At 40.1% G+C, this 25551-nt stretch overlaps 1 protein-coding gene across 3 annotated transcripts in view; it reads right to left on the reverse strand.

The window, feature by feature from the left end:
• Positions 1-25551, reverse strand: part of trps1 (trichorhinophalangeal syndrome I) — a 65464-nt gene that overhangs the window by 32836 nt on the left and 7077 nt on the right. For 2 of the 3 annotated variants that reach the window (XM_077743814.1, XM_077743813.1), the window contains exons 2-5: positions 19496-19892; positions 4366-4989; positions 3671-3792; positions 485-1001 (exon numbers count right to left, since the gene is read on the reverse strand). In XM_077743814.1, coding sequence (XP_077599940.1) covers positions 485-1001; positions 3671-3792; positions 4366-4989; positions 19496-19508 — 1276 coding nt within the window. In that variant the 5' untranslated portion in view covers positions 19509-19892. The remainder of the gene's footprint in view (positions 1-484; positions 1002-3670; positions 3793-4365; positions 4990-19495; positions 19893-25551) is intronic. The other variant, XM_077743815.1, reaches the window with a different exon arrangement.

Here is a 25551-nt window from a genome sequence, read left to right on the forward strand (position 1 = left end):
GCCTTTGACTAGAAGATTTTGACTACATTTAATACAAGGGTAATATTTGACAAATATTCCCTTTGGAAAAAAAGAAGCATTAGAACAATATAGTAATGTATTTAAATGTGATTATCTTAATTATGGTAGTGTAGTAGTATAGACATTTAAAATAAAGGGTTATGACCTTCAACAAGAGTCAAAAAATGAAGTCTTAAGGACAAATTATCAATAAAAAAACACAGCATGATTGTCCACTAATCATAAAAAGTTTGGGATCTTGGATTAAAATTTTAAGATGAACCAAAACAAATTTTACCTAGATTTTCTTTCACTAAAAAATTAAAAATACAATTTCCGCAGTTTTAATGTATCTTCAAAGGCCAAAACTTTCACCAAAGATGACCTTGTATAGCTCCAGTTATATAACACAATGGTAAAAACAACAGTAGTCTTTCCTCACATGCCTAAAAACACAATTTTCAAAATTTGCACTTTGACTTACCTTGGTTGGCATTGGCTGACACATCCTTGCGACTTTTAGAAAGCATGGGGTCTCTTTCCCCGTCCCTCCTGGAGTCATGGGGGCTGGTGGTGGTCATCCTATGCCGTTGTTCGTAATGCTCCAAAAGCTTGGCCGAGCCTCCCGAACACTCGCAGCTCCAGCTGCAACACTTGCACCAATAATAGGCCCAAGCGCCGTCCGCCAGCCACCCCGCCGAATACGGCCTAATCGGGACGGAGTAACCCACGAGGGAGTCATCCTCCGCTCGGACCGCCACTCGTTCCACCCCGTCCGGTATGGGGCTTCTTCCTTTACTCTGGTTGTCGTGGATGAGCGGCGGCGCGGGTGGCGAAGTCTTGACTTTGTTAGGATGCGAGGATAAGAAGTGTTGCTCCAGTTCCATGGAATTGCTGCCCATGTACGTAAAGTTGCAGAATTTGCAGCGAAAGTACTTTGTGTTGCCTTGGCAGTCGGACGTCTTGCGGCCGATTCCGATAAGTGTGCTACCCAACGTCACCTGATGGGGAAAAAAATGGATATGTTATGCCATTTGTGTTTAAAAAGTGTCATAATTGGAATTTTGAACGGTTATATTTTAGTGCTACTATCAATTCATTTTGACTTCTATCTGTTGCTGCAAAAAACTTCATTTAATAAATAATATTAAACCAGTTGCAACCAGTAAGGAAGTTGTAATATGGCCAAAAATGTAACAGAAATGTATTTTTAGAGCAGATCTGGTTTGTTAATGTCAGCAATTAGTGAAATTAATCCAAAAATATTTTCTAATTCCATTCCAATGTTTCGATCTATGCCAGTGAGGAATAGTGATAGCTGAAATTTATTCCACTTACTCCATTCCAGAAGGTACAATTCCAACTGCTGTCGTTTCCTTTATTAAAACATAAATACCGGCACTTCCCTCCCCATTGCGTTCATCCACCTTGCGTTTACAACTAAGCAGGTGCAAATTTCACTATAAATGAAAATGTTTGAGTCAATTCAGACCAAATCATCCTTATTTCTATTTTCTGACAAATCTGTTTGGTTGCGAGCTGTAAGATAATTCTGCAAAATAAATCCTGGGTTTAGGGAGGAACAGTCATCTGATAAATTCCTAAATAATTCAACAGATCAATGTCGGGGGAAAGTGCTGGACTTGTGTTCTATCCTTTGATAGGTTTGTGTTTCAGGGGAGTAGCTTACTTTGAGAAAGTAATTAAATTGCGACCATCAACAACAGTCAGCGTTACGGCTCTTGGCGCCTTTGGTTTCATCCCGCCAATATATCGACTCCCACTTGCTTAACATGACAGAGATTTGATGTGAAAGCTCTTGTGAGGATGCGTGTCATTAGTCAAAGAATGCTTCTTAGCACCAAAGCGCCTACAATTAAATTCCCGCTACAACTACAACTAAGCAAATGCCTAAAATATACAGACGCTCCCCTACTTACGAACGGGTTACGTTCCGAGCGCTTGTTCATAAGTTGAAATTGTTCATAAGTTGAAATTGTTCATAAGTTGAAATTGTTCGTAAATTGAAATTGTTCCTAAGTTGAAATTGTTCATAAGTTGAAATTGTTCAAATTGAAGTTGATTCAGTGCTATATTTTGTATCATAATTTATGTTTAAGGGCTATAGAAGTATATTGAAGGTTTATATAAGTGCATTTGTATGTTTAAGGCCTGTATAAGTAACCAGAATAGGTTTGTACTGAAAAAAACATTTCATAAAATGGAGAGAATACATACAGTACTGTATATATATTAGAGAGATGGAGAAATTTACTAGAAACTGGCCGAAAGAAGCTATCTAATGCCGATTGCACAATTTATGTACCGTTATTCGTAAGTTGAATGTTCATAAGTAGGGGAGAGTCTGTATTCCAGGGCAAGGTTTCCACGGGACGAGGCCGCGGCTGCGAGGCGAGGAAACCCGACACCCATCTGCTTTTTATTAGACCGGCCCCGTAGACTGTAGGTGATTATAACGTGCTGCCGCTGGCTGGATCGGGAGCGCGAGGGGCTTACGATGACATTACTACCGTACGATGCGGATTTATCTCCGAGGAGATCCGCGGTCTCATAAGGGAGGCCACGGCCGTCCGGCGACTGGCGGTTTGTCGGCGCGAAACAGAGCCCTTTTTCGAAAATCCAGATGTTGTGTCAGAATTTGGGATTCCAAAGCAGAAACGGGACATTAAAATGTCGTCTTTTGTTAGCTAGGAGAATGAGTTGGACCCCTGAAATTGACGGAAGGACGACCATTTGCTGACACCCAACTGTGAATTGCAAAGTAAGAAGTTTGGAATGGGTAAACAACAATGAAAAGCGGCGTTAAAATGTCTGACAGCTGCTTTACGGACTCAATATTTTGTCAAAGCCTCCATCACTAAAACTGTCATCTTTCCATTTTTTTTCCTCCTCCTTTGCTATCATTTTCTTTTCTTTTTTTCCGCTTCTCTCGCTTAAATCTCACCGGCTCACCGGGAATCCCGTTTTAGCAAATGACAGCATGGAATTTTCCAAACACGAGCGTGAGAGTAAGAAAGCCTGAATGAGTGAATATGAGAATAGAGGTTCCTTTCATTTCTTTTATGAACAACATTCATTTTTTCTTCTTTAAGTGTGCGTTTGTGGTCGTGGCATAGTTTGGGGGTCATTATGGGCAGCCCAAAAGAAACTCCTTGACTTTTGAAAATGACTTTCACACAAATTGGGTCGTTTGGTTTTATCCTTAAAGCGACAGAACATTCCTAATATAAATGCAAATTTTGTAAAGCTCTGATCATGGTTAAAATTATGTTTTATGTTAGTTTTTAAGTTAGTTCAATTAGTTTTGTGACGCCACTTATACCCAAATACATACACACTGAAAAGCCCCACTATTACATAGTTTTAAATTTATGAAACAAGATTACTGTATTTTCACAACTCTAAGGCGCACCACATTTAAAGGCGCACCACATTTAAAGGCGCACCAAAGCATTTTGTTCATGAATTTTAAAGCGGAAAACTAGAAACTAGCTTTAATTTAAGACTGTTTAAGTATGAGGAATTTATTTTTTTTGCCCTCAAGATGTGACTTTCAGTTCATAACATTTATCTGGCAAAAATGCATGGCGACTTGAAGTTTAGAATCAATACATTGTATGCAAACCATGTCAAATGTGCTTCTTCTCACCTGGATGTCATATGTGCCGTTCATCACCACCGTCCTGTGTTGCTGCTGATGGTGGTGAAGTTCCGCTCTGCTCTTGCCGGACTCTTTGGCTTGCTTCCTGGTCCCGTCTCCCGTCTGAACCACTGCGAGTGAACACAAACACGGACGGCCTGGTCAGAGCAGCGAAACCCAAGCAAATGTGAGTTGGGGAAAATGCCATTGGGTCATTTGATTGAAGTTGATTAAAGTTAAATGTCACTGCTCTAAATACCATAGCACTTTTTTTACCCGAATCAATTCGGCATTGAACTACAGCAGTTAAATAACACTCCGACACAGGGAAAGATTTCAAATGAAGCCTATGTAGAAAATAGAACAGAATACAAACGACTGCATATGCTAAACCAACCAGGGGTAGGGAACCTATGGCTCGGGAGCCATATATGGTGATAACAAGAGTGTAACAAGAGTGGACGGGAAGAGTGGGTGCTTACACACCTTCTGCTTACTGCCAATAGCCTTTTGTTTGGAGAAAAAAAACAAATTGTTGCCGTATACATATAATTATGTGAATGCCCAAAACCGGCGCAAATGTGTGAACAGGCCGACATGGAAAATGTGTATCATTTTAAAGTGTGACCGCGATGGGTCGGCAAGTCCCGATTTCTACTTTTGGCCAGATTGATGTTATGGGGAGGGTGCTAACTAGGAGTTACCTAGTGGTGTATGCGGGGGCGCCATGTTGTGGAGAGCCAGGATGTGTGTGTCGAGGGCAGCGTCCTGCCGTGTGCGGTTGTGCAGGCCGAGGTGATACTTCCTAAAGTGCTTCACCAGGTCGGCGGGGTCGTTGCCGTAGTAACCGTAACCGCACACGTTGCATTTGAAGTCCTGCAGCTTGGGGGAGGGGCTGGAGGAGAGAGGCGGAGTGTCCGGGGCCAGCTCCTCTCCGACCGCGTCCGGCTCGGGGGGTTCACCTTTGCCCGTCTGGTCTTGGGGGTCCGCTCTGGGCCCGACTTGCCAAGGCCTCCCTCCTCCGCCCCTCCTCCTAACTCGCTCCTCGTTGCCAAAGGATGCGGGCGAGAGAGACCAGGAAATGCACTCACTTTCTCCTTCCTCATCCTCTTCATCGGGCTCCTCGTCGTCGTCGTCGTCGGCCCGGACTCGGTCCTCGGGTTCCGACGGACGACTTATGCGGTCGGCCTCGGCTCCCAGGCGGCCCTCGTCCTCCTCGCCGTCCTCGTCCTCCTCCTCGCCTACTGGCCTGCTCCCCTCTTCCTCTTCCTCTTCCTCCTCCTCACCTCCCACGCTGCGGATAGGGGGATTCTTCTTCCTCACCATCGCTGGAGAAAAAAAATGGAGAAATTGTCATTTCATTTCCACGTTACACACAACTTTTTCTTCCCCCATCGCCAACGCTATTGTAAAAAAAAAAGAAAACACTGCATATGAATCCTACCAAAACTTATTTTTTTTCCCGTTTATACTCTGTTAGGTTCAAAGGTAATATCTTAACCCACGCAGGATTTAGTTTATACGACATCAGCAACAAAGACGTATAAAAAGTGCCCGGGAATGGACGATATCCTGAATAATGTATAACTGGAGATGTGCAAAAAATGAGCCGATGAACTCCAAATCTGTTCTTTGTGGAACTCACAACACCCTGGCCTCTCCTTCTCAGCCATGCAACTATTAAAATAAAGTAATTTATGTCAGCCAGGGCCCACGCCTCAACCAACACTGGCACTAACTGTGTGTGGATGTATGATAGATTGTGGCGAGCCAGCAGAGGAAAATCTCATCTGATGCTCACCACACCCAAGTCAGAATTCATTACACACACACACACACACACATAGAAAGTGGAAAACGACATGGTTGTGGTAAGGCGATGACGCAAAAAGTCCCGACTTAAAGGAGCTCATGAGTGACCAGCCTGTGTTTCCATCTGCCGCTAGACGGACGTTCGTTAAGATGAGGCTCATAAAACTGTGAATTTAATCAGAAGCAATTGGTCGCTAGCGTTTTTTTCACTCACGCATGCCAATTACAGGACGATGCACTTTTGCCAGCAGAGTCTTTAACCGTAAATGTGAAACCCGCTGCTGGAATTTATTCAACTAACTTTTTGTGTGCCATGCCTCAGTGCCACTTTCAGACATGCAAGGGTACCTCGTCCATTTAAAAGGTCATAGAACAGTCATTTCAAATAATGAAAATGGGGATAGATTATATTTGTCAAAGTGGCGGCCCGGGGGCCAGATCTGGTCCGACGCATCATTTTGTGTGGCCCGGGAAAGTTAATCATAAGTGCTGACTTTCTGTTTTAGGATCAAATTCAAATGTAGAGTATCGATGTATATTAAATTTCATTATTTTCCCCCTTTTAAATCAATAATTGTAATTTTTTAATCATTTTTTTCTGTGTTTTCAGTTCAAAAATAGTTTTGTAATATCTAAAATCCTATTTAGAAAAGCTTGTTTTAGATCTATATAAAAATATATTCAAGGCTGAATATTCAAGGCTTTTAATCCAGTTCTTTTAATCCATTTATTTCAAAAAATTGATATATTATATCTAAAATGGTCCGGCCCACGTGAAATCAACCCGAGTCTGACACCCTTGGGTTAGATAGTTCATTAGTCAGACAGAATGTCAACTAGGACTTCATTTGGACTCGGAGACCACCATTTTAGAACCACCCATCCACATTTTGTGCATGCTTGGGGCTGTGTGCACAGGCTGGAACCATTACTATCAAGTGCAATTAAAGGCACCGCAACATACTGCCTTCACGGCGTATCAGTAAATGCGACGCGCTACAATTACCTAACCCCCAAGAAAAAAAAACCCTCGGCCGAAAAAAACAACGCTAAGCGGCCCCGTGATATGACAGGTAGGATGAATGTGAGACTTAATCGTTTCCATCATTGAGAATTAACCGGTGGGACTATTATCGAAAATTGATGATAATGACCAGGACTGACTACCGCTGAGGGATACGTTGACGTGTGCGTGTTAGAAGTTGGCCATTAGATGACAAACAAAGGCAAGCAGAATTAGGAGAAGAAGAAAAAAAAAAAGTTTAAGATTTCGCGGAAGTCATTTTTAAAAATGCTATTATTATTATTATTATTATGATTACAGTTCATTTGGGGCCAGTGGTGGTGCACTGTCATTGGTTGTTGATGTTCCAAATGAGCAAACATGCAAATAATTTTAAAAAGCCAATTATTGCTAACTATAATTCTTGGAAATAAATTACTTACAGATTTAAAATTAGGTTTTTTTTTTTGCCTTATTTGAACATTTAAAATGTGACGCATCAAGCCAATATTCAGCAAAAATAAATAAATAATTTTTGACATTTTTACTAGAATAAATATAGGGCTAAAAGATCAGTAGCGGCTAAAAGTCTCAAAAAAAAAATAATTATCGGTACATTCATAATGACAAGTCCGGTTTAATACTTGTCAGGCAGAAGCAATTTCTTTCAACATAATAAGGCGAGAGTATAGAGTATTAAACTTCACAGTCCTTTCTCAACATCAATCTCCATCCACGGTGTTGTCGCTTCTGAAGCTACCTTACGTTTGTATAAAATGACTTCTCCGGGAAATTGGGCTTTGCTCAAAAAGTACAAAGCCGTTATTTAGACATCAGTGTCATACGTGATTACTTGATGTCCAACTGACAGCAATGTGCTGCCTTGTCATTTCAACTTAGCACTCTTTGATGCAAAAAAGTTAATAAAAGCACTGTATATGAATGTATGTATGCTTTTATGCCCAGACAGACAAAACATATGCCTTCCTGAAACCAAGCCAAGCTGTAATAGGAGTCAGATTCATATGTGGTTACTAGAAAAGCAGAAAGGGGAGGGCTTGCATTTTCAGCACATAAGGGAACTCAGGATAAATTCAGGTTTGACTTATTAACTACAAATGATCAACTGTGTAGTTTTAATCCATAAGGCTATGTAAGGTGGTGTGCAGTATTTTTTTTAAGTTAGCATGAATTAAAACTGCACTATGTGTGTTTCTTCTTTTGTACACTAGGCTGTAATTCCATATTACAACAGCAGAGTCCTCATTTGATAATAACAACGGTTTTGAATAGCCTCAAAATTTGTATTGTGTGTCAAGGACAGAGCTAGGTCATTATTATATGATTATTTTCCGTTACCAAAGTGCAAAACATGTTTAGTTAGCATTTTATCAACAGGAAATGATGAGCCAAAAATCTGCCACTGCAAAGTGAAATGCACCATTTGCAGTCAATTCATTTTTTTGTGTGTGTAGATGTCACTGAAAGAAAAAAAAGGAAAATATATCAAGATGTTAGAGGAGCTGATGTGCTCAGTCAGCATTCTATTATTTCCTCAAGCAACGGCGTAAGTAAAATTGACTTCCTTTTTTTTTTTAAGTTAAAAGTTGCAGCATTGAATGCTAACAAGTTTCAGCATCCCCCTTGCCAAGTATTATATTTGAAGTATTTGCATTTGGATATATATCAACAACCCTTTTGGGTACATTGCATTTTTTCCAGATAGCAGAGTCGGTAAGTTTATATTAGTAAAGAGTATGCCAAAAGTGTCATCATAAATGTGAAAGATAATGAGGAGGTTGGAAGAGATTTCCAATCTAAGACACGGTAGACAAATTGCTCTCTTCCCACTTCGAACGTGTTGGCTTGGTATCACTCCATCTTTCATCCATCGCTTTCAATTAATCCGTCACGCACACCCACACTTATTCATCACGCTCTCAGTCAGTCTTCAGGTTTATCCTGGGGCAAACCTTGTTAACACCTTGTTCGGATAATACCACGCTTTTGGGGCGGAATTCCATTGCCATGCTAATATACAACTTAAATAAACCATCATATATTAAAAGCCATAGCTTATACTATAAACTCAATATGACTATCCTGAGATAAAATGAATAAATAAAGCCAATGTCTGGACTATTACACATCAACAACTGCGTTTTACAGAGTTACATACACAATAAATACTAATATGAAATGGTCTATATCCTCAGTGACTTGGGAAAATGTTAAAAAACAGAAGACATGAGAGTAGACAATGCGTCTCTTCTGTTATTTCAATAATCTGTGACCTGAGAGTTTATATGACTGTGGGCCTCTCGTCTGGATTTTGACTTTACAAACACACACACACACACACACACACACACACACACACACACACACACACACACACACACACACAAGGACGGACAAAACACAGACAGCACTCCCCTTCTACTATGGTCTTTTAAGCACACACTGTCTGAGTGTGTAAATGTCATCAAATATAGCATGTGTGGTCACGGTCTCTTTTTTTTTTAAAGAATCTTTCTAGTATCTTGCATGAGCTTCTTACAGAGTAGTCGACATATTCACAAACAGAATGACATTTAGAATAGATATCTTATACTGTATATTTTTTTTAAATGTCGCTGACTGTTTAAGTAAACAAAAACTCTTTTAAATAGTAAAAAAGAACACACAATGTCTCCTTATAGGTACTCTTCAACCTTTGAGGTAACTATGTGGAAAGCGCTTACTAAAACAATGAGCATGTGTAATTAATTATACTTAAACAGCCTGCCACAGCTAAGCAATACTGCACCCTCCTCACACACACACACACAAATGCATGTACACACATGCACAAACCCACACTTTATACACAAAGGTAGCTCATAAACCTTCATTGATGTACGCACGTTTGTTTTAACTGTTGATTTAACTTTCCCAAACCCTGATTATAGAATAAATGAATGCAAAACAGAAGAAAAATGACTGTTAACATGCAATATAATGATAAGACACTAAGCAAGAGGATGTAAACATTGTGTAATAACTCACAACACCCACACAATCCTCACAAGGATCGATCCGACCAGATTAATTTCCTCTTATTGGATTCTACGTGATTACAAATAATGATTAAATGTGTTGTAATGCGAGCACGTTAATAGGATTAGTTCCCCCCTATCCGCTGCTAATAATTTACAGTATTTAAAAGTGATCCTACTCCATTAAATCCTCGATATATTCCCAATGGGGTTTCAAAGTGCCTGAAGAAATGCAAGGTATAGCACAAGAAAACATACAGCCTTGTGGTACACAGAAATACAAAGAAAAAATGCATGAGAATGATACAGAGACAGCTCAAGAAGCCTTGGAGGCCTCAGTCTGATCTTTCATTTCCTCTGTCCTTCACCCAAAAAAGACAAATGTTAAAAAAAAAGCATGCAGTCATGCATGCAAGCAGAGATGCTTATCAAGATCTTTGACCCGCTCGCAGGAACTAAACAGCACACAAAAAAACTTAGAAAAAAAGGGCTAAAAACACAAGATAATGAAACTATGACTTTCATAGTAACAGGAATGACAATAAAAGGCATAAATACATGAGTTTTGTGAGAAATCACAAATAAAATAGACTAAGTCTGGGTATGCATGCATGTACATCTATGTGTATCTATATATATGTGCTTATTATATGAATGTGTATGTATATATGTGCTTATATATGTATGTGTATGTATATATGTGCCTATATATGTATGTGTATGTATATATGTGCTTATAAATGTGAGTATGTATATGTAACATGCTTATTTATTTATATATTTATTTATCTAACTATCTATTTATGTCTACAATGTCTTTTTCTGTGTCTGTATTAATGAATGGATTAAGGAAGCTTGTTTTGGCAATGGGAAGGTAGTTTTTGTGGCCTATGTGCTCTTTTAGAAAAAGATTGGGGTGTGGAATCATAATGTAGGCAAAGGTAGACAATCTCCGATTGCCAAGGAATGCAATGTGTTGTTCTCACGCCCATCGTAACCATTGGTACGTGCGTCGTCCATAGGAACAAACCAAACGACAAACACTAAAGTATTGGCACACAAAATTTCATTACGGAGTTTAGCAGTTACTACACCCTTTATTCTTTTCATCGTCTATCTTTTGTTGGCAAACCTCTCCCTTCTGCATTTCATTCCTCGCCCTTATCCTCTTCTGATCTATGCCGGGGATGAATCACACACAAATTAAATTTAAAACGATAAGATGGGCGTGATGGTTGAGGCTTTCCCTTTTGTCATGTTTCAAAAAAAAAAAAAAAAACGACAACCAGATGAGTCATCGGCAAGCGAGTCAAAACCAGCGAGTCTCGGCAGTTATCGTGTCGAATTTGCAAGCGTGTCAATTTTGGAATGAACTAAAAAGACTGTCGAATCCCGCTGTCAATCACTCGTAGGCCGACTGATTCTTACATGTGCATCACGCAAAATAAACCGCAATCTTGGCGGCGCTTCAAATGTGCAGGTGGAATGGGAAAATCTGAAAATGAAGCATTGCTGCAGGATGCACAAAGTAAAACATCTTACCTGAGGGGTGCGGAGTTTAAAAGAAAAACTAATCAATGGAACTCACCTAACCTGCAATTCAGCATTTAGTGTCTGGTTGCTAATTACATATCTGTACAAAACAATAGTCGATAGTGTCGTGTGAGAGTTGGGAGAGATAAAACAGTCGTACGAAAGGGAAAGCAAAGACAAGGACAGATTAAAAGCAGAGATGAGAGCAGAGAAATGCTTCACAAGACGCTGGGAAGGAAGATGGGAGGGAATTCATTGCCTTAAAAGCCCATGGGAGTCAAACGGTGTGATAACAATCAGACTACATATGACCACGAGGGCCATTGCCTTTCTCTCTCTCGCTCTCTCGCTCTCTCTCTCGATCTCTTCCTTTCTCTCTCAGGCAGATAAGCAGATAGCAAGTGGCCAAATCCGGGCCCATCATGCACTTGGGGTGACACGCCGCAGATCCCTAGAGTGGTGTTCTCCATTCAGACGGGATGTCAAGGGGTCAGGGTTTTTTTTCGTTGAGGTCACGATGACAAATAGAGTCCTCAGACTGAGACTTTGGGTGCATCCTGAAATGGACAACTTTAAAATGTCATTATTTACTTGTGCAACCCCTAACACGGCTGATTTGGAAACTAGAAAAAGGTTTTAAAGAAGGCATAGATATTTTTACAAATTTCTGAATACACAACTTCAGATGCATGGATCAGATCCCTAATTGACAATTGTTCTTCAGGTGCTCGGACGTTTGGTCGCAGGTCTTTTGGTCGCCGGTCAAATGGTGACAAATAGCTCTCAAAGTCATAATCATGAGAGAGAGTTTAATATCTAAGTACTGTTGAAAATAGTAGATATTTAGGTATTAAACTCTCACTCATGAATATAATTTTGAGAGCTGAATTCAACAGGACTTAGATAATAAACAGTACTTAGATATTAAACAGTACTTGGAGATTAAACAGTACTTGGATATTAAACAGTACTTAGATATTAAACTCTCTCTCATGAATATAATTTTGAGAGCTGGTTTCCACAGTAAACTTTCTGTCACCAAAAGACCGGCGACCAAATGTCCACTCGCGGTCATTCACAGCACTGCGATTAAGCAATAGATGCAATTTCAAAAAAATCTCTGCTCATTGTTAACCTGAAAGAAATCAGAGGCATCCGCTATTGTTTTGGAGTGCAAGAAAAAAAGAAAAGAAAAAAAAGATCTTGTTCTCTAAAATCCCCAACATTCCAAGCGTCACATCACCACAAAACATTGTGGTGGCAAATGAACTGCCTCCCCTCCTTGTGTCTATGTGGCACTTTCTTTTACTCCCGCTATCCTATTATGGACATAGCAACAGTGTTGATGTCAGTACGACGGAGATTTGATTCACCGACTGTCCCCCTCGTCTAAATGCGTGCTAGATAGCCGATAAGGGCCATATATAAACAGCACTTGAAAGCAGAAATGTAAATGTTTGGACGTGGCTACAGAAACGGGGTTACATCGAGATATCGTGGCAAGCAGAGAGAGAGAGAGACACAAAGCTGAGATGAGAGTTTGCGGCGGGAGAAGACGCAGGAGGCCTGATACCTCTCGTTAATCAAGTCTTGAGGAATTTGTTATCATGAAATCCATAGCATATAAACAGGGATGCGCTGAGTTGATGTCGGTCTAGAAGAGATGGATGTTGCTCTTTTCTGAGGTACAATGAGAATTCATTTTTCATTAAAAATGCTTTAAAAGGAGAAATGGAGACAGTGAGCTTGAAATCATTACTTTTTGAAGGTTCGGAACTATTACGCCGTCTGCTGTTTGGGCTTCTCAAACGAAATGATCATTTATTTAAAATCTTACCAACTCACAAGCTATGGCCCACTGACACTGGCTGGAAATATTTGCTATGAGAAAAGAGGTTTACATGGTGGGTAATGACAGTATACAAGTAAGCACAGGAGAAAGGCTACTCTGTAAACCGCTGGACTTTTGATTTAACTTTTCGACTTGGTTGAGTGCATGAAAGGCCCCAGGCGATGCGCTTTAGCCTGGAGCGCTGCTACGCTTGTCTCCTTTTTAATCAACGGGCGATAAGCACAATTGACTTGCTGTCTCCCGCTCTTCGTTTGCATGGGAAATCCGAGCAGACATGTTATGACCGGGCGTGAATTCGAGTCCACTGAGGCTCGCAGGCAACATCACTAAGACTAGTGCGACTTGATCTGACAGGTGGCGCTATATCGTTGGAATTGGTTAGGTAGCGGTCATAGTAAAATGCCATTTCATTATTGCCGATCTTAAACTGGACTGGTGCTTAGATCTGGCAACTTTTCCATTGAGGAAGGCAATGGAGTTTGCCAATGTACTTTAGAATATTTTAGTAGGCTTTTTTTGGTGTTATTGAAGCAAAAATGTGGACATTTGGGATGCATATGGTCTTCAACTGAGAGTACCAGTGTTCAATAATTGTTCCTCGTGTCAAGGGAATAATAATAATAATTTCCCCCTGTGATCATGTTGGCATAAAGTGTAAAACTTTGTTTCTGAGGGGGGCGGGGCCACACGCCATTGCGGAAACTTGACGGAGCCACCAAAACGAAAGGCTGTTCTCCCAACACATGTTGTACATTAAATGAAACATGTTGAAACTATACCAAAGAGAGCAGCCATTAAAAACAAAAAGACCTTTCTTGCAGCTGTTACAATACAAATTGAGTTAGTCAGCCACTTCTGTACGGATTTTGCGTCTAAACACTTACTTTAGCGTGCCTTTGTTTGACCTAATACTCAATACAGAAAGAACCAGTTAAGAAAATCCGATTTTTGCTATGCAGACAAAATCAGTTTCTGCAAAAGGGATGCGTAAACATAAGTGAGGTTTCTTGGGAGTGTACACAGATCTGCTTACGTCTGTCAACACACGATGACCGAATAGAAGCACATTCAAGTGTTTATGCATGTGTGAGACGGTGATTGTACGCAGGTCTCGGCACTGGCCACCACTACGCCGAATGTTAAGCCAAAACAAACCTCAAATCACAAGGAAAACGGACACAAAGAAAACACCAGAAAAGTACGTAGAGAAGGGGAAAAAAACCAACGTGATAATTTCAGAACAAGCCAAAAACAAGTAAGAAACTCTATCAGGCAGGATAAACTGGGCTTGAAAATACATATTCAGCAAGTGTTGGACATAAAGGGTTGAAATTGTAGAGTAACTGGAGATTTGGGATCTCTTGCCAAGGATAGCATTGCTGTCGACTCGGGATGGATTGGTACATAAGGTAGATTCATATTCAGATCGGAGTGACTGGCAGAGAGCCTACGGGATACAACATGGGACATATTAGGTAAGAGACACAAGTCCATCTGCCTTGCCGTTCTTGCGGTTCTTGCCATATGCTTCTCCATAAACAAACAAAGCAGCTCGTCGTCTAGTTAGCACTTTTTGCACATCCGGCTGTACAACTTTACCCCATTTGAAATGAACTGAAAATCATAAAAAGTACCGCAATGTAACTTTAAATGAGAAATGATACTCCGGACATTCACAAGTATTTTCACGACTGTAAGGCGCACTTAAAAGTCTTACATTTTCTCCAAAATAGACAGGGCGCCTTATAATCCAGTGTCCTTTATATATGGAGAAAAAAAATGAAATTGTGTCATTCATTGGGGGTGTGCCTCATAATGTAGTGCGCCTTATAGTGGTGAAAAAACGGTAAATCAATGATTTTGATCATTTGATATTGCAGTGCTTAAACATCTCTGATTTTCACTCCAAATAGTTATGGTGACTAATAAACATGTGCATTATTGTAATTTGACATTAGCAAATCAGCACTGACAACTAAAATTCCCAACATATTTATCGACAAAATAAGATTCACGATTATTCGGTAGCATTACTATCGTCATCTAACATTTTGTGTAAAGTATTCCAACAAAAAAACAAATACTCAAGGCATAACAGCAATGTCAAGAAACCCCACATTATGATTTAAGTAAGCGAGGTAGTATCTGACATCACTGCACCGAATGCAGTTTTTTTCTTCTTCTTCTCAAGACATTTTTTGTTTTGTTTTTACAGCTTCAGCTCTGGGCAGACCCGACCGCTGTGTGCGCACACACACTACACACACAACACACAGACGCATACGCACACGCAAACCCCTAAAGAGGCCTTTTTTTTCCACATAGGGCCATATGGTGCAGACAGGCGCACGGAAACAATTCTCCAAAAACAACACACACTCTGCATTTAGAAACCTGTCATCCAGACACACACTACTACACACACAAACACATACACACACACAGTTAAATCTGCTGAATGAATTGCTGCCTTGTTCAGTGGTGCACTAATAGCAAGGAACCTGCCATAGAGATTACCACACTCGCACACTCACATTCTGCATTAGGTATTCCAGGGCAATTATCCATTTCTACCAAATTTAATATTCCAATAGAGGCCTATACTCAAGCTCATAAAGACAGCTGATATTTAGCTTGTCCTGGCAGGATTACGTCTTTAATATAGCAGAGTAAAGCAATAAATTTAGTGGGGAGAAGAAGGAGAAAAAAAATGACTGGCTGGTGGTGGTGGTGGCGTGGTTCTTCAAAGCAGATATGTTTCCATGCCATATTCCAAACTAGCAATCCAAACTTCCAGTAACTTCCACCACCCGATTTTGGCAGCCGGTAGAGCGGCGGTGAACACGCAGCCGCCACATTCAACAACATGGCAACGTGTTGGGTCATTTGCGCAGATTCACGAGAAGAGAAAGTGTGGAATTGATTCATCGTGGCTTGAACGGACTTCATGTTTAATCATTTTTTTTAAAAGCTTGGAGAATTTATAACAAAGTCACACCGGCATAGAGTGAAAATATTGAATTAACAAACTGGGAAATTTAATAGCGGAGCATCTCTTTAGTATACGACTGCAATTACATTTAATGTTAAAAATAGGTCATTGTTTGAATTCAATGTCTTCAATATTAGCCAATTCCATCACTATCCTTTTCATCATCTACTCTTTTGCTTAGCTCACAGGTGTCAAATTGTGTTTTTAGTTCAAAATGTATTTTGTAAAATCTAAAAATAAAGAAAAGCTAAAAATAAACAGTTTTAGATTTAAAAAACTGAATATTCAGGCCTTTTTTTAATCCATTTGAAAAAAATAATCTAAATATTATATCTAAAATCTTATATCATATCCTATCCATCCCCATCTTTTTACTAGTCTCAATAAAACAAATTGGTTAAGTAAAAAAAAATGCAGTTGAACTCAGCCATCTTTTATCCCACACCTTCAATATTATCATACACAAAAAAACCTAATGTACCACAAAATATTAAACTGTATTTACAACACTATTGCGCTGACTATGCAATAATCTCCTCCCAGACACACTCTGAAAGCAGCAGCTGTATGGCTCACCGGCATATGGATGAAATAAATCGTGCGCACAGATCTTGTTAACACTTGTTCGCTTGGCCACAGCATGCAATGGTAGCCCAGAAAGAGAACAAAAAATAAATAAATAAAATAAACGACACACCCCATGGCGGCAAACATACAAGCAGGTGAACGGGTGTATCTGGGCTTAACGTGGGAGCGAGTAGCAACACATCATGTAATTGCTCGGGAAGCGTAGCCGTGAGCCTGAGGGAGCCCAGTTCACGCTGAACCGCAGGTCGGGTTTGTTGGCTGCTGCTGGCAATGCGACTGCTTTCCATTTTAATCTGATTAAGGCGTTTCAGCTCCAACCCGTCTAGAAACCCAACAGAGACAAATGAAGCGGGCCTCCAAAATCTAGGTTGGACCCACTGGCCCCTTCTTGGGCTGGAAAACACTTTTTTTTCCTGATTAATGGAGTTTCCCGCAGAGTAGCCGGGAAGAAAATCTCACTGACATTAGCTCCAACAACACGTGTCAGTCATACGCCATCATTTTGGGTATTTTTACATATTAACTACCTAGTAACCAAGTCAAAGGAGTAGTACAACATATCTATGTTTCGTCATTATCTGACCATTGTTGTTGTTTAAACCAAAATAATAGTATGTTTTATTTTCAAGACATTACGTTAAGACAGCAAGCCGTTTTTGTCAGCTGTAAATAGGACAAAAACATCAAATTCCCGCCCAGTATTCTGAGACAGAAGTCAAAAGACTTTTTGGTGCGTTCAAGAAGCCCACACACAGTCCGTTATTCAATGGTAAATCATCTGTCTTTGATTAGGGATTGACGACGGAAGTGGATGGATAAAACGCGGGTGCCCATGTTTGCTGCAGCTGCTTTGACTCACAGTGCAACTAAACATGGCCGTTTCTCACTCATCACGCCATTTTTTTTGTCTTGATTGTATTGGGTGTTATAAGTCAAAATCCCATAATTCACACGAGTTTGCGAATAGCCATTCCTCACTGCTTGGACCTTGCGTGGGTTTTTTCCAGGTACTCCAGTTACCTCACACATCCCAAAAACATGCAGATTAGCCTAGTTGAACACTTTAAATTTGCCCCTGCGTGAATAGTCGTCTCCTTGTGGACTACAATTGTCTGACCACCAGTTCGCCTAGTGCCTGTCATTAGATGGGATAGGCTCCAGCACCCCCTGTGACCCTTCAAAAAATGAATGATGCATTTAATCATTGCATGCCAGCTTTCCCTACTTTAAATGGACTAATTTTACATGGCAGCCAGTGAGTTAAGGCCTATCATCTTCTAATTACCAAATAAAGATACAAGTCCCACCCACCCCAACCCACGCGGATGACCCAATAGCAACAAAAAAAACCCACATTTCACCCACGCTGTTCTTATTCCATAGGAGTGACTTCATCAATGATGAAGTCACGAGTACACTTCACACCACGCCACATGCACATCTGTCATCTGGACGCTTGATTGATTCCGCGTCCTTTAAATAAGTCGATCATTAGCAAACTAACAAATGAAGTCATTAATTGCGGTGACGTCTAGCGACGACGCCTTTATCCGTCTTTGTCTGCATAATTTAGACGCCTACGCCAAATAGATAATTGTTGTTTGTTGGACATGGATGGAAAACTATCGTTTTGGCTGAGCTTGAGCGCAGAGGTTAGTGCGGTGAGGGTTAATGGCCTTGCTAGGAGAATGATGCATTGGCACTTTTTGTTCTATCACCCGTGATGCAGCATTGAAGGAACACAAGCAGTCATTTATAGTCATTTTAGGCTGTAAAATCCACTTATGATATTGCGATAGAGTTGAGGTAACGGGATATTTCATTTGGCAACTAAATTGGTACATGCTGAAAAGAAAAAAATAAGATGCGTTATTGTGTGATGCAATTGGCCCAAAAAAATCATAATAAAACGACAAATAGAAAGCGCAACAATGACAAGCCGACTTAACTTTCAGACTCGGTGAATTGCCTCTACTCAACATTCCTCGGTTCCCTTTTCTTTTTTTTTGGAAAACGGCACAACAACATGTTCCAGAGGCGACTCGTGTTGGAAACATTAAAGCTTGTTGCGGGACCACAACACACAGGCACGCACGGCGGACGAGCTCGCGCACCCCAAAGATGCGCACGCATAGACAGTTGTGAACATTCAAGCGCATACAAACCACAGCTAAAAGCATCAAGCGGTTCTGAGTAACCCGCCCTTGCTGAATAACATCACCGAGCAAAAGCCACTGTGCCACATAATGAAAAACATACAAACACACACACACACACATATACACAGTTATGTGCTTCAAAGGTTTTCGTGTGTATCCCATCCCATATGTTCTGGCTTGTCTGGCTAATCATTTATCTAAACACACAATGACAGGAAAAATTATCAAAAGAGTTTTGTTTTTTTGCTTTTTTGGTTGTTTTTTTTTTTTTATATCCTTTGGGAGCAAAACCACATCTAGGTTGGTAAGGTTCTTCCCAAAATGTATTAACTTTGAGTGATGTTCCTACTCATTGGAATTGAGGGAAGGACAATGCGTGGTAATAAATTAACAGCAAAAAAACAACATCAGATCATTTAGAAATAGCACGGATAAAGAACAGAAACTGAACTAAATCCAAGGATCAAGTAAATAATGTGGGGTAATAAAAATATTGACTGTTATTGTGAGAAATTGTATATTTAAACATGCACTAAAAGGACAAAATTAATTGGAATGCATAGGATGATTATTATTAATAATGATGCAAAAATTATGTTAAGCTAACTTTAGGATAAATGACTCAAAAGCATGATATTTCAATGGAATTTTTTGGGGAAAATAGGTCAATTAAAGAAAACAGTATTAATTAAAAATGTTAGACTTTGTTATTATTGATGGTCCTACATAGTAACTCACAGAAAAGTTAAGGATTTGAGTAATGATATCTATTGCTAATTGATTGATTTTATCCATGAATTCCCCATTTCATTTCCTTTTCTACTTCAGGTTCCAAGTATAAGGTGGAAATGTCTTACCTCTGCTGGTCATCAGGTTATAAAAACAACATGCCGCACTCTGGGCCTGGGCATGGGTTCTGTTCAAGTGGCTCAGTTGGACCCCAGAGGTTTTTTGCTCCGATGACAGGAAGCAGGACAGGAACAAAAAACAAAACAAAAAAAGCAGCAGGAGTGGCACCTCTCACTTAATCCCAGCACTCCTTCTCAGTAGGACTGCATAACTCCATGCAGGTACATGGTGGCCAATCTTTCCTTTCACTTTTGTTTAATTTTTGCTTTTGCTTGGTTTGGTACTTCAAGAGGGTCTTAAACTCCACATAGCACCCTCTGGCTACAGTCCACCTTTAAGGGATGGTGCCGTCTAAAAACAGTCTTCTGATTTAGGTCCTGACGCATCAATTTCGACCAAAAGTACCTGAAAGGAAAGAAGATAAATGAGTTTAGATTAGACATGCATCGCCGTTTTACCCAAACAATTTTGCCAAATTGAGTGTCAGTGCGGCTTTGAGGGAAAATTGTTTTGCACTTCAACGTAGATGGAATCAAGAGAGCCAAAAGCCGTTCAAATATGGCGGTGTCATTTTGAAGAGGACGATAGATGGCCTAAATGGTTCAATAAGGAACAGGGTTGGTTTGAAGAGTTCTCGGAGTTATTGAAGGAAGCAATCACATTCATCTTGATGCCATTGCGACTTTTGTTTCGATTGTTCATAGAAAACATCGGCACGGGCCATTTGAGATGTCATGCCGTGTCAATATTTGTAAACTGATGTGGCGAGTTTTGGAAACAAGACAAAAAAGTCAAATGCATTGTGAGTCATTACAGATATTCTGAGTCATTTTCAGACCTGCCCATCTAAAAGACAATGTGTTTTTGGGACACAATAATAGGGAGAAGACAGTTATGTTTTGTGTTTTGATTGAAATAAATCCATTCTCCATGAGCCAAACCTTTTTTTTATATAAATTGCATTAAAAGATTGGTTGTCATGAGCAAAATTATGTTAAAAAGGGTCATGAATTGAGCTCTTGATTGTGACTTTCTTGATTTTGATGATCAATTGCCTCTAAAGTTGCTTACTTGTGTAAATATCAAAATATTGTATAAACATACAATGAGGCGCACGACTAATAGTACAGCAAATGTATCGCAATTAGATAAGAAAGATACGCATTAATCCCAAAATAAATTGAGGATTAAAGACTCTTGCAAGAATGTGGAAATGGAATCCGATTAGTTATCAAGACACAAAAAGGACTCCAACCCATCGGAAGCAGGAAACAAAACCCTCCCCACCCTAAAAAAATATATTTGTAAAAAACAAGAAGCCATTTTCACACTTTCCCGTTATTGTCTCATCACCGAGGCATGTTATTTATAATAAAACCTGATCTCCTGCGTGATGCAGTTCCCCTCAAATCCTCCTCAGCTTCCGGTTATTACAAGCTTGACCGCATAATAGCCTTTGCCATTAGTGCATTTTATGAAGAAAAAAAAAGAGTAGCACTCAAAACAGGGAGGAAAAAAAAGGAGGAGGGAATTGTTTCCCGTTAAATATTTCCCCCGCGGACCTCCGAGTGTCTCCTCATTCATTTACTCCAATCACAGTAGCTCTGTTTTTCTCTTCATCCTTCTCCTCTATTATGACTTATCTCCATCTTTTCCACTTCTGGTCCTCCATCCACTTTTCAAATGTCTTTCCATCGCTGTCTTTCGCATCAATCCCAGCAACTTTGGAAGGATTCCTGGCACTTTTACCAACTTGCCTAGAACACACACACACACACACACTTCCATACATACACATTGAGCTTATACACACACAATCTTGCGTACGTACAGATGTATTTCCACCACCGCAAAGCTACCGCCACCCCCTCCTGCGCTCCTCAACCGTGTGTGGTCCGGTCCGACTATAGGCCGTTACATTGTCCCAGACAGGTCGAACCGTGCCACGAGCATTCAGACCAGTGAGGAGGGCGACTTGACTTCTGGGGGGGGGAGATGTTTGTTTTTCTGTTTCCAATTTAGTCCGGCCCAAAGGAAGTCCACACTCCGCTCCGTGTCAAGCGCACCATTCATGACAGCCCGATGCACGCGATTACATGCAAACACTACACACACGCACGCATGCATGCATACAACTCCTGACTGTAAGGACATTACGGCCAATCAGAGGGCAAAAGAATGTAGTAGGTGTATATAGAAGGTATGGCAATAAGACAAACGTGAGGGAAACGACTGCATCCATTAATCATCTGCTTGAGTGATGAGCAAATCTGTCATTTGTAAGAAAAATAAACAAAAAAAAACCTAAAAGCATGAAAAAAGTCACCTTAACTATGTCTTGTGTTCTAATTTCAACGTGAAAACTCACTAATGACGCATAGAAAGAACTAGTGAACATCTTTTGACCGAGCAACATAGGCAAAAAAATGGAATATAAAGGAATTCTATTATAAGCAGCCTTGCTGAAGTCTCCGTAGCAGAATTGAAGAAAAATCTTGCTCAAACAAGAATAGCCAAATAACGTCTAGTTGTGCCGAGGCGGCGTTCCAACTCAGACAGACAGAGTATGTATTCATCCTTGGCCATGCTGCATAAATCAACAGGTATCTTTACACGTTTGGGGACTTCCAAACTTCCAAAAAGAATAATGACGACAAAGAGCAAACAAGCACACAAAAAAAAATCAGTTTTTTGTTAAATTTCACCTATTCTGTCTCTTTTCTAAAGCATTGCCAAAAGAACAGAGAGTCCAATAGTCCATATGCCAAATACTAGTAGATATAGTGTATAAGACATTTTGGGAAGAAACCCAAACAACCCGTGCACTTGTGTCTGTCTGGCTAAACTCAAACATGAGCTCATTTACACACCAACCGTCCGGGGAAAAAGAAAGAAAGAAAAGAAAAGAAAGAAAGAAAGATGGCCATGTAGTGCACATGCAGACACAACTTTTCAGCGCCTGTGTAAACACACAAATACGCACACTTTTCCACTCTCGCAGAAGCGGACGTTTCCTGCAGAAGAAGAAGAAGAAGCCCCCCTTCTCCTCCTCTCCAAGCCTCCTCCGACTGACGGGAAATATATCTGGACAAACTTAACGTGCACACGCGCAGCGGAACGTTTGCTGGGCCACAATGTTGACTTTTATATTCCCTTGCAATGGCGCATCGTTTCTAGGGTATTGAATAGAGAGAAAGGGCAGGTTTTGGGGATTTTTTTCAGGTTATGTCAACGTCTTCACTCCATTCATTGTAAAAAAAATGGTGGTCAAAATTTAGTCTTATTTTATTCCATGTCACTATGTGCATATCGAAGTACAGTGACTTAAAATGTACTTAAAAAACAGCTATTTTAGATTTCCATACCATAAAATTGGTTGTAAACAATTCAATCATACGTGACCGGATGTTTGGTCGCCGGCCTTTTGGTCGCCGGTCAAATATACTTAGATATTAAACAGTACTTAGATATTCAGACAAAAGTATTTTTAAGGCATCCTCATTCCGTCCATTTGAGCAAAGTGACCTGAAATGGTAAAACAGGTGCAGTCCATGCAGCTGCCATGGGATATTACAGCACGACACCCCGACTAAATCCATTTGAGCATCCCACCAGGCAGGCACTGAATTTAAGCAAAGCTCAGTCTATTCAAAAGAGTTTTTTGGGGAGGGAGGCAGAGTGCGCCGTAAATAACTGGAATGGATGCTTCTCGGATGTAGTTATTAAGCAGATTACATTTACATAATCATCTGTACAGACTTCCAATGGCGTTATGGTTCCTTCCTTGACACATTTTCTCAAATTCAGGATTGGGCGCGCGAATAAAAAGAACAAAATACAAAAAATGAACAGATTTAGCACATGAATGTCAACTCCAGAACGAAATACTTTCCTCAAACATGTACAATAACTTCATTTACTTCTATCTTAATCCACTCAAGGCTACTAAAAAGCCCACCTTGAATGCTGTAAATATCCAAAAAACATAACAAAATAAAGAGGCCTTCCCAAGTGAATGAAATCTCAATTATTTCCCCGTTTTGTTTCCTAAGACAAAAGAATTGAGCCTGAGCGAGTGAGCAGGACGACTTAGTGTGTGTGAACCAGTAAAAAGCCCAAAAGGCATGTTGCAGAACAAGCGCAGCACCCCCCCAACCGAGCCACTTCTTCTTTCCCACATACACAACACACACAAGTAAATTTAACTGTCAGCCGTAAAGTTTTTGACTCCTTCCCCCGCCCCTTTTTCCTCCTCCTTTTCTCACTCCTGTTTATGCTAATGAGCTCCTTGTTTGTCCATCTGCCCTTACATCCTTCCTACATTGGATTTGTCCTTTTTCCTCACACTTTTATGGTTTGTGTACCTGTCAATGTCGGCGGTCCACGCGATCGGCCTCTTTTCTTTCTTTTTTTTTCTTCCCCCCACTTTTTCACGCCTTCCTTACTAAAAAGAAACCTTCTTCAAGGCTCCCTCTTTCACTAAACATTCTCCCTCGCACCCTGAGCGTGGGCCTCGGACACCCACCACCTCTTCTTCCCACCACAAAGACCCCCAGATGTGTGCCTCCTTCATTTCCATTTAAAAAAAGGCAGGGGGACACCTCCCTAACTGCTTGACATCCAATCGATGCAACCACTTCACACACAAAACACACTAGAAAACTCATATTAACTCATTGACTGCAATTGAAGCGGTAGATGTCCAATTCATTTGAACTGGGAGGGTGGTATGCTTACCAGGTCAAATGAATTGGATGTTTACTAGTGGAAAAACTCACTTAACTTCACATTAAAAAGACTAAAAAAATGCAAGATAAGTCTTTAAATTTGTTTTAAAAAGATTCGTAATACGCATACCGTACTTCCCGGACTATAAGTCGCACATTTCTTAGTTTGGTAGGGCTAAGACTAATACTTTTTTTAGCTATAGTTAGCTGGAAAATGTATGTCAACGCAACTGTTCTCCATTTTACTGCTGTTGCTTTAACGTAGTTTTGTTCTTGGATTCAGATAAAATAAAAAGTTGCCCTCCCAAAAATGCGATTTATACTCCTGTGCGAAAAATATTCAATGTTAAGTTAGTCTATGTACTGTCAAGAGAATATTGACAAGTTAATGCCCATTGAATTTAACAGTAAACGGTAGAAAACTGCATATTTATGACCAACTGCACAGAAAAAAACTCAAATTATGAACATTTTCCGGACTAAAAAAATGTACTTCATTGTATTTATTCTTTAAAATGTAAATTCTGATGAGTACTGGGTTTGCAGTTTATAATAACGAGTAAAAATTTGCTCCAAAAATATATTTTTAGTCTCCTGGCATCCAAACGCATTGGAACAGTTTACATTTGACATTGTTTACTCCAACAAAAAAAAGCCCGATCAACCCAAAGTGATTATCACTAATGTTATATTTTCCTGACTTATTTGTGAAAATATACAACTTGTTACTAAATCCTCCGAGAATAAGATTATTGACAGGCAGCTAATAAAAATGTCCGTAGATGCGCGGTTGCCTTGAATCACATCCTGACAACAGCCGGTTCAATAGTCAATGTGGTTAATGCTTGTTTTCTTTGCGGTACTCGCTTCTATTCGGGAATCCGCCTCAGTCAAGCAGCACTTGTGTGGAACTTTTACAAACGTTTCTCTAAAATACAGACAGTATGCAACTGAACAATGAGATTTGCTGATGTTGTTGCTTGTGTTGAGTGCAGCTAATGGTTATATAACGGAATAATTGGTAATTGGCCATATTAGCGGCTGTTTTTCGGGTTGAGGAGAAGAAAGATGGCCCTCTGTATTGTTAAAAATGGCTTTTAAACAAAATAGACCACTTTTGGAAGGACGACGAGATGCTTTACTGTCACTCAAGAGTTAGAAAAATGGCTTAAATATATTGAGTTTGAATTTAAACCTTTAAAAGGGAAGATTTTCAATGGAATATATCATTTTAGATGTAAAGTTAGTAGGCCACCAACTTTAGCCAAAGTTCCTGTTTCTCAGGGACCAAGCCTGAAGGCATCACATTCACTTTGCCCAAGTTTTGTCTTTCTGGC

The sequence above is a fragment of the Stigmatopora nigra genome, chromosome 21, assembly GCF_051989575.1.
Source record: "Stigmatopora nigra isolate UIUO_SnigA chromosome 21, RoL_Snig_1.1, whole genome shotgun sequence".
NCBI classification, from domain to species: Eukaryota; Metazoa; Chordata; class Actinopteri; order Syngnathiformes; family Syngnathidae; genus Stigmatopora; species Stigmatopora nigra.